Below are 14,022 nucleotides of genomic sequence, written 5' to 3'. Positions count from 1 at the left end.
TCAGTTGCTCTTATTGTATTATTATTTAAAAGTCACTATTTTTTTATCACAGTTTTCCATACAATTGTACGCTAATTCATTTCTGCTGGTGGTATCTCCTTTACACATTTTATTTATTTAGTTATTTTTTCATGAGAGAAAAATTTTGTCCTCTTTATTGCAGTTTTTTTTCTTTACACATTTTAGAATGTATATACGGTATGGGAATAATTTAAAGATGTCTGAGATGAATTTTGTGGTAATTTACTTTTTTTGAAGACTCACAGGGAAGACTTTCTCCTAGCTCTTTGGAAAAGTGCATTAACAACCATTTAGGGCCTGGTCTTAGCTAGAAACTTAAACTTATTTGTAGGGATTGTTCCTTACCCTACAAATAGAGAGCCCAGGTCAGCTGATCACACCCCTGTGAAGAACAAGAGCTAGGACTGAAACCCAGGTTTGGGCTCTTTTTCATTACTGCACCAGTTTGACTTTCTAAGGTTGCCTGTTCTCCCATTTTTCTTTAAGAGGGGCCTTGCTCTGCCAAGGTGAGTCTCAGCATACAGTTTCTAATGAAGTTTGAAATGTTCTGATCTCCCATCAATAAGTGTCAGGTAGAATGACTTAAACATTTTTGGGGGGGGGGGCATTTCATACTCTATTTCTTTATAGCTGTCATTATAGTGAGAAAGTAGAGAAAGAATAATCTGGAGAAATGGAAGCCAGTATATTCATATTCTCATATTCATATTCTCTCTCTCTCTCTCTCTCTCTCTCTCTCTCTCTCTCTCTCTCTTCTTACATAATTAAATAGCATTAATAATAATCAAAATAGGGAAACATTATAAATTAACTTTAAAAATTACACCATCTCTTTCCAATGCTTTTTTACACTTGCATGTACTGTTTTACTTAGCTGTATGACCAGATCAGAGAGATAATTTCATGCCCTGTTTTTTGCCATAACTTTTTATCATAATCAATTTTATATGTTACTATAGAGCCTTCATAGTTATTTTTATGATTGTATAATATCCCACTCTGATGTTTAACTGTTTTCTATTATTGTCTAGTTAATTTCTAATTATTTCTCATACAGCCCTGCATTGAACATACCATGTGCAGCTATTATAATGCTGTAGATTATTTCCTTTGGTTTTGAAACATATTGCTAAATTAAAAGGGAATGTCTAGTTTGTGTTACTTTCAGTTTTCAGCATGGTCTTAACCAGTGTTGCCAGTCTTTGCTTCTGAAATTTGTTCAGTGGGAGTAGCATCCTAACCATTGAAGGTTAGGGGCTAGGGGTTAAAGGTTGTAGTAAGATTATGACCAAATAAATTTTGGAGAGTTTGTGTTTTAAAGTCTCAAAAGAAGTCACACACAAAAGACTAGACTTCATTAGCCAGCATTTCTAAAACTTACTTAAATATGGAACTTATTATTCTCATAAAGATGAGCAACCATCTTTGGGAAATGCCATACTGTATGTCGATGGCAAAAGGAGCCAGCCTCTAGTGCAATAGGATACTTTTTAGGTAATTGATCTCATGCACAAGAGGCAGTAAGGATGTCTGCCCTAACATCTTGCCACCTGACCCTCAAGAAGCTCATAATCTATTGGGGAAACAATATAGATGATGGTATGTGTGTGTGTGTGTGTGTGTGTGTGTGTGTGTGTGTGTGTGTATAAACATATATAGAATGATGATTACTGTGACAATGGTTTAGACATAGTGTGCACAAAGGAATAGAAAGGAAGGGAACCTAATCCACGTTTTGTGTGTTCCTAAGTTATTTTCCAAATCACAGAAGGGATTTGGTTCGCTCTAGAGTTTTTAGGTCACTGCCCTAGAACTGAACGTATATTTATTTCTATGCATGACTACTGTGGACTAAACACATCTTCATCAACTAAGACAGTACCTGATTTTGATTTAAAACAAAATTACTAATTTCCAACCACTTACCTGCTATGATCAGTGTAAATTTTGTAGAAGGCATGGAGCCTTCATAAGTCAGTTTTTATGTGTTCCATCCTGGAAAGGAAGTTAGATTGAAGTAAGGATATTAGAATGGATACCCATGAAATAAAAAATACAATAGTAAAACCAAGAAAAGTTAGGAAACCTATTAGAACTCTGGAGACTCACTCTAAAAAAATATCAGGTAGGAGGTTTAAAGTAGAGCTTTGGTCCTTCCCGTCTGTCTGCAGCGTTGTCAGGTTCTGAAGAAGTTTTGACACTTATAAGATGTGATGGGAAAAAATGAAGCCCATAAAAACCATAATTTTCGAAAGTTAAATAGCAATTTTAAATTTAAAGGACTGCTTACCACTGATTCAGGAGAAAGACAAACTAGAAATACTGCCTGAAGATTGCAGGCAGGACTTGTTTGTGTGATTTTGATGGTGTTTCATTGATGATGGAGGCAGAAGATGTTATTAGCTATATTGTAGAGCAGGATTAACTCAACTTCTGCCCAGTAATTATCATGGGCTTATGTTTAAGAGAGAGAGTCGTTGAGAAGTCAAAAGGCCCACATTATTTTTATGGGAGTTGGAAGAAGAATGAAGTCATTGCCTACATATCTCCCTGTGATCTTCCTATCGTGGGGTAAATGCACAACTCATAAAGCAGCTGTAGTTGCCATTTCCCCCCTTTTCCTTAAATGGATGAATGTGATTTAGCATAAAGTTCACGAACTAAGAAAAGCAGTTGGACACAAATGCCTGTATCTTTCCACTCAATGTATCTTATTACCTTTAAATGCCTGTTAAAATCATGCTTTTATTTTTACCTTTCCAGTATAAATTGCCATCACCAGGCTTAGCAAATGAAACAGATTACTTATGGTAACCTGTACGAAGTTATGTACTCCAGGCCTTTGACAGAGCTTTCCCAAAGGAGAGGCAATGTCTTTCAAAAAATCCAATTACAAGATTTTATTTGCAGGTGCGATGAACAGAAAGCTGCAAACCTCCATGTTTTATTGCTACCCAACTTCATCATGTCTGCTCACTCTATTGAAAACTGTGGCAAAAATGATACACATCAGCTCTTTTATTCTTTTGTTACTACTCTGTGCAAATAAAACTGTATTGGAGAATTTAATGAAGTAGTATGTCCTTGGAGGCAGCTTTGGAGATTCTCAGTGTACAACAATTTGTCTTTCATACTGTAAAACAGATTGGCAGGAGCAAAAGTTAGTCCTCACAGATTGGCCAATGTTTGCCACATATGTGCTCAGGTCACATAAGTAGCAGGGACCTTGGAGATAGAGGCACTCAGTGACCATTCCAGTAGCTTTAGGCTGTACCAGGAAGTGGTTGGGATAGTGAAAACTGCAGAACAGCTGTGGAACTGTGAGGCTGTTTTGGAAATGATCTGTTTACCCAGGAAATAAAGACTGATATTCAAGAAAAAAAAAATTGAGTTGAGGGTTAATTATTCAATAGATTACCCAATGCTATGTCAGAATACTTCTGGGAATCTGTGGTAGGCAAGAGGTCACATTTGAGCTTGCTTTAGCCTTCACAGGCATAGTGGGCCTTTTGCTGGAATCTGGAAAGGCAGCAGTAATGGACCTGTGCTACAAAGATCTGAGCACATATAATGTTGGCATTCGTGAACTTGTCATCGGGTGTCAGCTTCATGTTATGTGCAATTCTTGACCCAAGCTTAGCTCTCCTTGCTGCTAACCTGTAAGAATACAAGCATGTGTCACTGAACTCATCTCAAGGATTATATATATAAATATGTACTGGGTATTGAAGCCAGAGGTGCTCTACCACTGATCTGCATCCTAGCCCCTTTTATTTTTTATTTTGAGACAAGGTCTTGCTATATTGCCCAGGCTGGACTTGAACTTGTGATCCTCCTGCTGTAGCCTCCTGAGTCACTGGGATTCCAGTTGTGCACCACCACGACTGGCATAACGATAATCTTAATTCTGCTTAAAGCTCTAAGCTTCAGTACCTTTTTTTCCTTTTTTAATCAGTAATAAATATTTGAATAGCTTCCAACTGATGAAGAAAAGTGTATAGGAAGTACTGTCACTGTGAATTTCCAGCTCCAATGAGGTTGGAATCAACACCAGTTTGTCCTTTGTTTGCAGGCTTGACCCTGCCTGTCTACCACTTTTCTTCTTTTGGATCAGCCTCCCAGGCTGCCATTTTTTGTTACTTGAATGTAGAAGAAAACAGTTTTCTGGCTTATGCTGGGGGAATGACAAGGGAGTCATTTAGCATGTCAGAAATTCCGAGTTGTAGCATTCTTGATATGTATGACCAGATAGTACTTAACCAGGGTTAATAGATATCTCACCAGTGACATCTATGTGAAAATGTAGCTTGGTAAATACAGCCCTATACTAGTTATGTTGGAAACAAAGGAAATTATTTTTCCTCATTTCAAAGACCTCTTACTAATTGCAGCCATAAAATCTTTAAATGTATAAAGAAATTTAACACAAAGTGAGAAATGGTTGATTAAAAAAAAAAAAACAGCCTAATGCTCTATATGCTCTAGGAATACATTTACTACTTAACATTTTTTAACGGAACCACCACCATCCCCAGTATTGGATTGAACCCAGAGGCACTCAACCACTGAGCTACACCCTCAAGGTAGAAATTGTGCAGGCTGACTTGAACTTACAATCCTCCTGCCTCAACCTCCTGAGTAGCTGGGATTACAGGCATGCACTGCCTTACCTGGCTCTGAGTAGAAAAATTCTTATTTGGCAGTCAATATTTCCTCACCACAGTTTGCAAAAATTTTTAGTGTGTTTTGGGGCAAACCACACATTCTATTTTAGACATTTCAGTGTTTGCCTCAGAATATAAGTTGTAAAAGTTTATAAGGCAATTTCAACAGATCTCAGAAATGTTTACTTAATGGCTCCCCATCTCTTGTTTGTGCAGTACCTCTTACGTGTCTCCATTTTGACATTGTCCATGATATCATAGTACTTGGTTTGTGTCTTTCCCACTAGACTAGAGCTCAGTGAAGGCAGGGACTAACTTACCCTTCTTTGAATCTCAAATATAGGCATTTCTTTTATGCAATGCTTAGTGGTGATTTAAAGAACCAAAGAAATGCTTAAGAATATTATCTGAAAATCAGTTAGCTGAGAATAATTGACTTAACCTTTTCTTAGCACATTTTCTGTTATTTTGGAACCTTGCCTACAAAAACCTGGTGTATCAAGGAAAGATTCAGGGCATTAGGTAACATTACCATAACAATATTTTGAGCAGCTTTATACCTCTGTCTTAATTAAGAGGAAGTAGTCTACAGATAGTGTGCATAAAAAGAATACAAAAATGGGGCAGGGAGTGTTCACAGTCTTTGCCTTTAGATATTATCTGGGTTCCAGGGCTTTGCACCTTGTGTGCCTCCATACTTGAGACCTATTTGACTCTTTTTGTCTTAAATCTGGATCGTTGCTTTGCCTGTCTGATTCAGAATCAAAGCTGCCAGACTTTTTTCTATGTAATCACCCCCTGGCCTTGGCCCCCCTTACCTGCCCTGTTGTTGCTGATGCCTTCCAGTGACAGTCAACTTGACCTAATCGGTAATGACATATCACTTACCATACTTCTGTGTGTGCATATTATCCATAAATAAGACACAGTTCTTAACAACTGTATCTTCATTTGAAACAACTTAGAAAGGTTAAAAGTATTTACAGGGCTGGGGATGTGGCTCAAGTGGTAACGCGCTCGCTTGGCATGCGTGCGGCCCGGGTTCAATCCTCAGCACCACATACAAAACAAAGATGTTGTGTCTGCCAATAACTAAAAAAAAAAAAAAATTAAAAAAAATTCTCTCTCTCTCTCTCTCTCTCTCTCTCTCTCTCTCTCTCCCCCCCCCCACACACACACACACACACACACTCTCTCTCTCTTTAAAAAAAAAAAAAAAAGTATTTACAGCCATGAGTGTGGTGTCATAGGTTTATAATCTCAGCTGCTTGGGAGGTGAAGAAGAAAGGTCACACATTTGAGTGCAGCCTATGTATAAAATAGACATCCTAGGGATGGGACCCAAGTCTAAGCATAAAATTTCTTTATGTTTCATATGTACCTTGCACACCTATCCTGAAGTTAATTTTGTACATCTTTTATAAGTTTGTGCATGAAACAAAGTTTCATGGTGTGCAAATTTACTTGTGGCATCATATCAAACAAGTGCTCAAAAAGTATTGGGTTTGGAACATTTCAGATTTTGGATTTTTTAATTAGGGAAATTAGGAATGTTCCACCTATATTATAAGTTATAAATATGCTTTCAATAATATTAATCTTGTATGCATGTGCAAAAAGATCATGTGATGTGGATGCAGTTATACAAATATATTCACACCTATATTTTTCAACATTGAAAAAGAACTTTCTACCATGGAAAACTTCAAATATTCATTGTACCTAGTTTTGAAAATCTTTCTTTTTGTATCTCCAAGTTTGTCTGGTATCATATTCCTTCTACCTGAAGAACTTTCTTTCACATTTCTCGTAGTCTAGATTAGATCTGTTGCTAATAATATATATATATATATTTTTTTTTTTTTTGTCTAAGAAAGTCTTTGTTTCTGAGAGGCATTCCTCTGGGTATTGATGCTGGGCCTGTGATTCTTTCAGCAACTTAAAGATGCCATTCCATGGTTTTCTACTTGCATAGTTTCTAAAAAGAAATCTGCTGTAATATTTGTGTTTCTGAATGTAATGTCTTTTTTGTTTTTTAAACAAAAAATAATACTGACTACCTTTCATTATGACCATTGTGTCTTTGATTTTCCACAGTTTGAATATGTGTGTAGGGATGTGTGTGTGTGTGTGTGTGTGTGTGTGTGTGTGTGTGTGTGTTTATCCTGCTTGGGATTCTCTAATTCTTTAAATCTGTGCTTTAATTTTTTAAAATTATTTTTGGAAAATTTTCAGTTATTATTTCTTGAGCTAGTTCCTCTGGCTTCTCTATACTATACTTGGGTTTCAATTACACATATGTTAGCTTATGTGACATTATCCAGTAGTTCTTGGATTCTTTAATGTTCACTCTTGTTTTGATTTGTCTTTAAGTTAGGGTAATGTGACATATTTTGAGTTTACTGATGCTTTTCATAGCTGTATTTAGTTTAGCAGTGAGACTGACAAAGGCATTCTTCATCTGTTACTATGTTTATTTTTTAATTTTTAGCATTTCCGAGGCTGTTTCTAATAGTTTCTGTCTCTCTGCTAGAGTTTGAGGATTCAGGTTTCTGACATGGATTTTCCATGAACTGTGGTTTCCCCTTCTACAAAATAGGAAAATTGGGAATATATGATAATTATAGAATTGTTTTGAGAATCAAGATAACATGGATAAAATACATGTATTCCCATGGACAAGTCCCTTCCCTTTCCTTCTTTGGGTCTCAATCACTGTCATTAAATGTTTGGACTGCATGATTCTGTGATGGGGGAGAGACCTAACATTTATTTACAGCGTGTATTAATCTCATGTAAATTTGAAAAAGGCATAAAAAATCACATTTAAGAAGTGCTTTTACAAAATGTTTTAGATTTGCTAGTTCTATGTGGAATTTTAATTGGAAGAAACATAGCATTAAATCTAGTTGCCACTTGGTTAAATCTGATAAAGAATCATTAAAATTTTTCAACTGTGGGGTTTCCTGACTCACTTGAGAAATTTCATGGCTCATAACACATCTCACTCACTCTCTTTGCACTTATAGAATTTTAAATTATCAGCCTGGCTTCCAACTTTTGCAGCGAGGAAACACTAATGGGAGTTGTTGCTCTTAACTGACTAAAGGACAATAGTCTTGTTGGAGCTAGCTTTGGCATCACAGACTTGTATTCATATTCTGGGAGCCCAAGAGTGAAACCTTGAGCTGACTATTTATTTCAGAGCTTGAGTTTCCTCCTCTGTGAAATAGGTATGACGCCTACACTAGAGAGCAGTTTTGAAGGTAGAAGACTACATGTAGATTTAGGCCTACTGTCTGATTAATGGTAATCGATCACCCACCGGTAGCATTTAGAGTGTTTGCTAAAATAAAATAGGTCACTAATAAGTCAAAATTTCAGTACATCTATGGGGAAAGGAAAGTCTAATATTCATTTTAACCCCTTTTTTGGAAAGAACCAAAAATATTATAACAATATGGAGAGGATTAACTAAAAAGATTATTGGTAAGTAATAACAATAATCAAGCAACTGAGTACTCACTAGGCAAGGAATGCCACATTTCTGTCCTCAAAGCAGCCCTGTGAAGGAAGCACCCCTCCTCTGAGCAGCCTGCCTCTGTTAGAGTGAGGGTGACCATACTGTTCTTGTGCTCTTCCACTCTGGATCCTATCACTGTCTTTCATACATAACTCCACTGCCTCCCCACTTCTTGTTTCCAGTGACAGACTGCCTGTGTGTTTTGCACAGCGGTGGCACACATAGCAAGTTGAACTGTTGAGATGTTGAGTCTTTGGGTTTTTCTTGTCAAGAGTGAAATCCCTCTTCCTGATGTTGTAGATGAAAATATAAGCATTAGCAAACTGTGTGTTGGCCTAAAGCGAAAATAGTAAGAAAATTGTTGTAAAGAAAGTACTTGATCAACCTGAGCCCACCCCCATACTGTTTATTAAAACCAAGTATTTTAAGGGAGCTGTTGATATACAAATTATTACAGAGTAAATATGATGAATTTCAAAAACAGTGTCCAAATTCTGTATGTGAGTAGTTTTACTAGAATGGGCATTATTCAAGACTGAAATTATTTAATACAAAGAAACATTCTTTGTTCACACTGTGAGCCACTGTCTTCCAAAATGCACACCACAATACCGGCATTCTTACTCAAACTTGAATAACACAGGGAATACTGTCAGATTATTTTACAGTTGTTTTTCTTATCATCACAAAAGTTGTCACAGAACTTCATTCCTGATCATAGATGTTTAGAGTTGGAAGGAACCCAAGAGATCCAGTCTAACTCCTTCCTGCCACCCAAGGGATAAAGTAATTTTTTTAAAGTCATGTAGTTAACTGATGTTGGAAGGAGGGAGATAAGTTCTCTGCATAATGCCACAGTTCTGCATTCCTTTGGAAAAAAAACTGCCTACTCATTCTTGGTTTTTAACGCTAGTTAGAGTCTTGTGGCAAGGTTATTTTCCATGACTAACTAGTGTTCTTTTGTTTTCTCATGTGGGTGTCTGGGAACAAGCTCAGTGTTTTTGTTGCAACAATTGAACAGTGGAAGGTGGTAACAAGACACTTGTCTAGTTAACACTTTAGGCATCGGCAGGAGAAAGTGGTTTGGAGCTCAGATTCTCTGTCCTCATTGTCAGTAAGGCAACTATTTTAAAGTTGAGTTTCCTAAACTGGAGCCTGAATTCCCCCTAAAGTTTTATGAAGATTCTGTGAATATATATTTCAGGAAAATAATTTGTAGCTTTCGTGAGATTATCAAAGGAGCTACAGTTTAAGACTGTTGTTCTAGAAGAAGGGAGAACTATACCAGTTGCATCCAAGCACTAATTATAGGAGAGGCTTCCCTTATCTCCAGCCCCCTTGTGCCCCCTTCCTACTGACAAGCCTTCCACACAGCTTCCTGGATCTTTTCTTGGAAGCCACTGGAGGACTCCGGCTTCTTGATGCAGGAACATTCCCCAACTTTCTCAGGGCTACCTTCTCTGCTCTGTTTTCATGAGATGCTGTGAGACTCAGGGATGTTTGTTCATTAGAAAGCTCAGGGGTGTCACTTCAAATACATTTTGATTGAAAAGAATGTGTGAGCTGACCTGAGAACACAAGAGGGAGGGGAAAATGCACTTGGAATTCCAATCAATATTTTGCAAATTAGCTTTCAGAATGCCTCCAGTTCTTTGGTTAGGAAATCTGTGTTTGATCTAGGAACTATTTAATATTTTCTAGGAACACAATGAAAGTCCGTGGATGCTTGTTCAGGAGTTGTCAGAAATATTGAATTTTTCCTTCTCAAATTTTATTTCACTTGGAAGAATCTATCCCTGAATAGCAATTCATTTTGATGGGAATTCTTCCCAGAAGAGAACATATAGAGAGCATGTTCTAATCTTTTTTTCTTTTTTTAAGTCCAGCATCTGGACACACAAAAGAAAAAGCTAGCACTAAGACTGAAGTTGGAAGAATTTGTTCATTTGTGAGTTTATTCATTTTAAAAAGCCTTTTCTGAGAACACATCATAAACACTTAGGAATCATGTTTGATGCTGGTAAATGAGATGCCCTCTTCCCTTGCAAGGCTTGCAGTCTGCTGGGGATACAGCTTGACAACTAAGAATAACAGTTCAGCATGCTAAACACTCCAGCAGAGTTACCAAAAAAGCACTAATCTCATACTGTCCCTGGCCAGTGGGAGTGAAGCCAGTGGAGGGTCAGCTGAGGAGGTTAGGGTGAGTTTCTCTGAAGAGGTGACTGTTGAGTTGTGTAAACTTGTCTGGCTAAGAAGAGAACTAGGTATATGATGATATGTTTGTCCCCTTCCCACTTTTTTGGTATACTGGGATTGAACGTAGGGTCTTATGCCTGGTAGGCAAATGTTCTATCACTGAGCTACATCCCCAGTCCTGCCTTTCCAATTTTAACTAAACTTAACATTGACTAGGCTCTCTTATTTTATGTTTTCAATTAGAGCTCCAAAAGGGAATGGAAGCCACTGGAGGACCGTAGCTGCACAGACATACCATGGCTGCTGCTCTTTATCCTCTTCTGCATTGGGATGGTAAGGAAACTCACAAATGATCCAAACCCATGCTTGTAATCCAAGGGAACATGGGGAGTTGGTTTGAGAGGGAAGTTCTTATATATGTGTGCGTGTATGGGTTTTGTCCCTTTTGTATTGCTTATAATTGGAGGGACTAAGATACCATTTAAGCAGGCTATTTCCTCCTCAAAACAGTTCATTGGTATCTAGTAACCCTTGATTGATTGATTGATAGTTTTGTTTTTTTTTTTTTTTTTTTTTGATGAAAAGTAAGATCGAAATCAAGGAGCAACTGGGACACTTCTCTCATTTGCTAGATCATTTCAGAAGGCCAGAGAAATTTGACCTAAGTTTCTGTGAACTGTGATCTTGACAGAGTGGTGAACAGATCATCCCTGGCCCTGGAACTGAGAATCCTGAGGATTTACTCATCCCATTCACATAAGCTTGAGTGTTATCTTTTTGGACCAATCAGTTCTCTCAGACGCTTGGTGTTCCTTTGTAGAAAAGTAGATGTGTTACTAGATGATACCAGTTCTGACATTTTTAGTTCCTTCTGGTTAGGTGGTTCCCCACTGCTTCTTTCTCCTTCAGATCATGAGAGGCCCCTGTAGCCTACTGTATAATGAGTGCATTTCTCAGTGGAAGATCAAGAGACCTGGTGGTTTTCCAATGGGATGGGGAGCACAGTCCCTGGTGCATGGTGCTGGGTGTGTGGTTTTATGGTGACATTCCACTCTGCCTTGCCAGGGTGCCTGACACAGACTTTCTTGGCTTTGGAGACACTGCCAGTGTGCTGGGCTGGTAAAAAGACAAACACCTGTTTTAGAGCTATTTAGAAAGGACTTGGAAGTCCTCACATGGTCCATCATCTGTACTTTATAGATTAAAACATCAAACCCATAAATGGAAACATCTATCCCCAGGCAACACTGCTAGTTAATGGCAGAGCTGGGAATACCTGGTCTCTATTGGGGCCAGTGCTCTTTTCTACCTCCCTTTTCCTGCTTGTGGAGGGGACAGAGTGATAACAGTATTGCTCTCTTTCATAGTCTTCTGCTACACAGAATGCAAGTACACTTCCTCAGGCAGCCTTTGTCTTACTCAAGTATATTTTATTTTTTTAATATTTATTATATTTTTAGGTGCAGTTGGGCACAACACAATGCCTTTATTTTTATGTGGTGCTAAGGATCGAACCTGGGTCCCGCCTGTGCTAGGCGAGCGCTCTACCGCTGAGCCACAATCCCAGCCCTCAAGTATATTTTCAACTCTCTTCTTCCCATACTTTTATGAAGACCTTAGAAAAACCTTATTCTGTGTCTCTCCATAACTGCTCACCTCACAAGTGCCATCTGTGAATCACAGAACAACTGTAATCTTGGCTAGTCACAATTATAGGTACCAGTTCTGCCCCTGAACCAAGGAAAAAAAGTAGTAAATTTTAATGAGATATAAGAAATTCAATAAAGTAAGAAGTATTTAATTTAAACATAAAAGTGCAGGTTCTCCAAAAGAAAGATATTTAGAAAAGGTCAAAATACCCATTTCCTAACTTATGATGTATGGGATACTGTTCAAGAGTTTACTTAATGTAATAGCATTCTAAGGGAATGGCAACTGAAGTGCAGTATGCACAAATATTCATGTAGATGTGGAGAAGATTTTTTGTTAACAGAATTATTCCATAGCCTTTCCTCACCCCCTAATGCAACCCTGGGACAAATAGCAGCTGACCTTTCAAAATTATGTTTATAAAAACATGTACCATGCCACCCAAGGTGCTTCTGATTTTCTGTGCTAAAATAGCTCAGGAAAGTGCAGTCATTAATGTTAATAGACTGATTTGGGAGTGACTTGAGACTAAGGAGTTATTTGTTTACTGAAACGTTTTAATGCAATGGTAATTAATATAATGTTGATTTCAGTGTGATGGTAATTAAGACCCACTGTGTGTACTTTTAAATGCCAGGCATAGCATCATTTGTTTGGGAATTATTTTTTGAATAGATTACTTTTATAGGATTCAGATAACATCAAATTTTGCCATATAGAAACTGAAGAAATTGCCATGTTCTATTGCCCATTATACTGGCATAGCAGAGGTTCAAAGTTTTTTTGGTTTTTGTCTTCTGAGTATTTGTTTTATATGTTTAGAAGATTTTTGCCCCCATGGAGTTCATTCTCTACTAAAGGTTGAATGTCTCTTGTCTCAAATGCTTGGGACCAGAGTGTTTGAGGTTTCTTTTTTTTTTTTTTTTTTTTAATTTTGGAACATTTGCATATACATAATGAGGTATCTTGGGCATGGGACCCAAGTCTAAACATGAAATTCACTTTTGTTTCATATATACCTTATGCATATATCCTGAGGTAACTTAAAAAAATTTTTGTTGTTGATAGACCTTTATTTATTCATTTATTTATATATGGTGCTGAAAATCGAACCCAGTGCCTCACATGCTAGGCAAGGGCTCTACCACTGAGCCACAACCCCAGCCCCTAGCCTGAGGCAATTTTATACATTATTTCAGTATACTTGCATTTGGGCTGTAGCGCATCACACTAAGTTATTTGTGGAGTTTTCCACTTGCGGCTCATGTTGGCACTGAGAAAGCTTCCCATTTGGGCGCATTTCAGATTTTCAGATTAGGGATGCTCGCCCTGTATTTTTAAAAGAAACCTTCTCTACAGATTTTTTGAGCATTGATTTATGCTCCACACTTTCATATATGTGTTCATCTTGTTAAATTCTCCCAGTTACCTGGTGAAATAGGTTTTATCTCCAGCTTATAGACGAGGTGTAGAGATGTAAAGCTTAGCTTGTCTAATAAGTGGCAAGGACAGAGTACGACTGGAACTTTCTGAGTGTGTTCTTTTCACCGACTGCTCCACCTGCCTACTTCCTTTACAGGCTACTTTTGCTACCTTGAAGCCTGATGTTCAAACCATGTGTATGTTCTATTGTCTTTATCTGCAGTTCTTTGCTCACTTCTTGGTACTCTCAAAAGCTAAAACTCTTAAATATTTTAAATATTGTCACCTTTTACTCCTCTCTATCATTAAATCCTTATTTATACACATTTATCTCCTCATTATTGATACTTCTTTTTTATTTCTTCCCTTAGTTTCAAGGATTTTCTATGCTTGAATTGTCTAGAATGTGGGGTGTTTTTCAAAATAAATTGGCATCAGACTTCTTGAGAGCTATCATCTCCCATGTTTGAACTTTCATCACAATTTTGAAATTAGTGGGCATATGCTTACCCTGCTCTAAAAAATTACAAGTAACGTTGCACTTCT

The 14,022-nt window shown here is 37.5% G+C and overlaps 1 protein-coding gene across 4 annotated transcripts in view; it reads left to right on the top strand.

The window, feature by feature from the left end:
• Slc44a1 (solute carrier family 44 member 1) overlaps positions 1-14,022 on the top strand; it is a 185,292-nt gene that overhangs the window by 36,391 nt on the left and 134,879 nt on the right. For all 4 annotated transcript variants that reach the window (XM_076845732.2, XM_076845733.2, XM_076845731.2 and 1 more), the window contains exon 2: positions 10,648-10,737. In XM_076845732.2, the coding sequence (XP_076701847.1) occupies positions 10,648-10,737 (90 nt within the window). The remainder of the gene's footprint in view (positions 1-10,647; positions 10,738-14,022) is intronic.

The sequence above is a fragment of the Callospermophilus lateralis genome, chromosome 2 (genome assembly GCF_048772815.1).
Source record: "Callospermophilus lateralis isolate mCalLat2 chromosome 2, mCalLat2.hap1, whole genome shotgun sequence".
Taxonomy (NCBI): domain Eukaryota; kingdom Metazoa; phylum Chordata; class Mammalia; order Rodentia; family Sciuridae; genus Callospermophilus; species Callospermophilus lateralis.
Note: the sequence above shows the minus strand (reverse complement) of the source record. Positions and strands in the feature narration are given on the sequence as shown.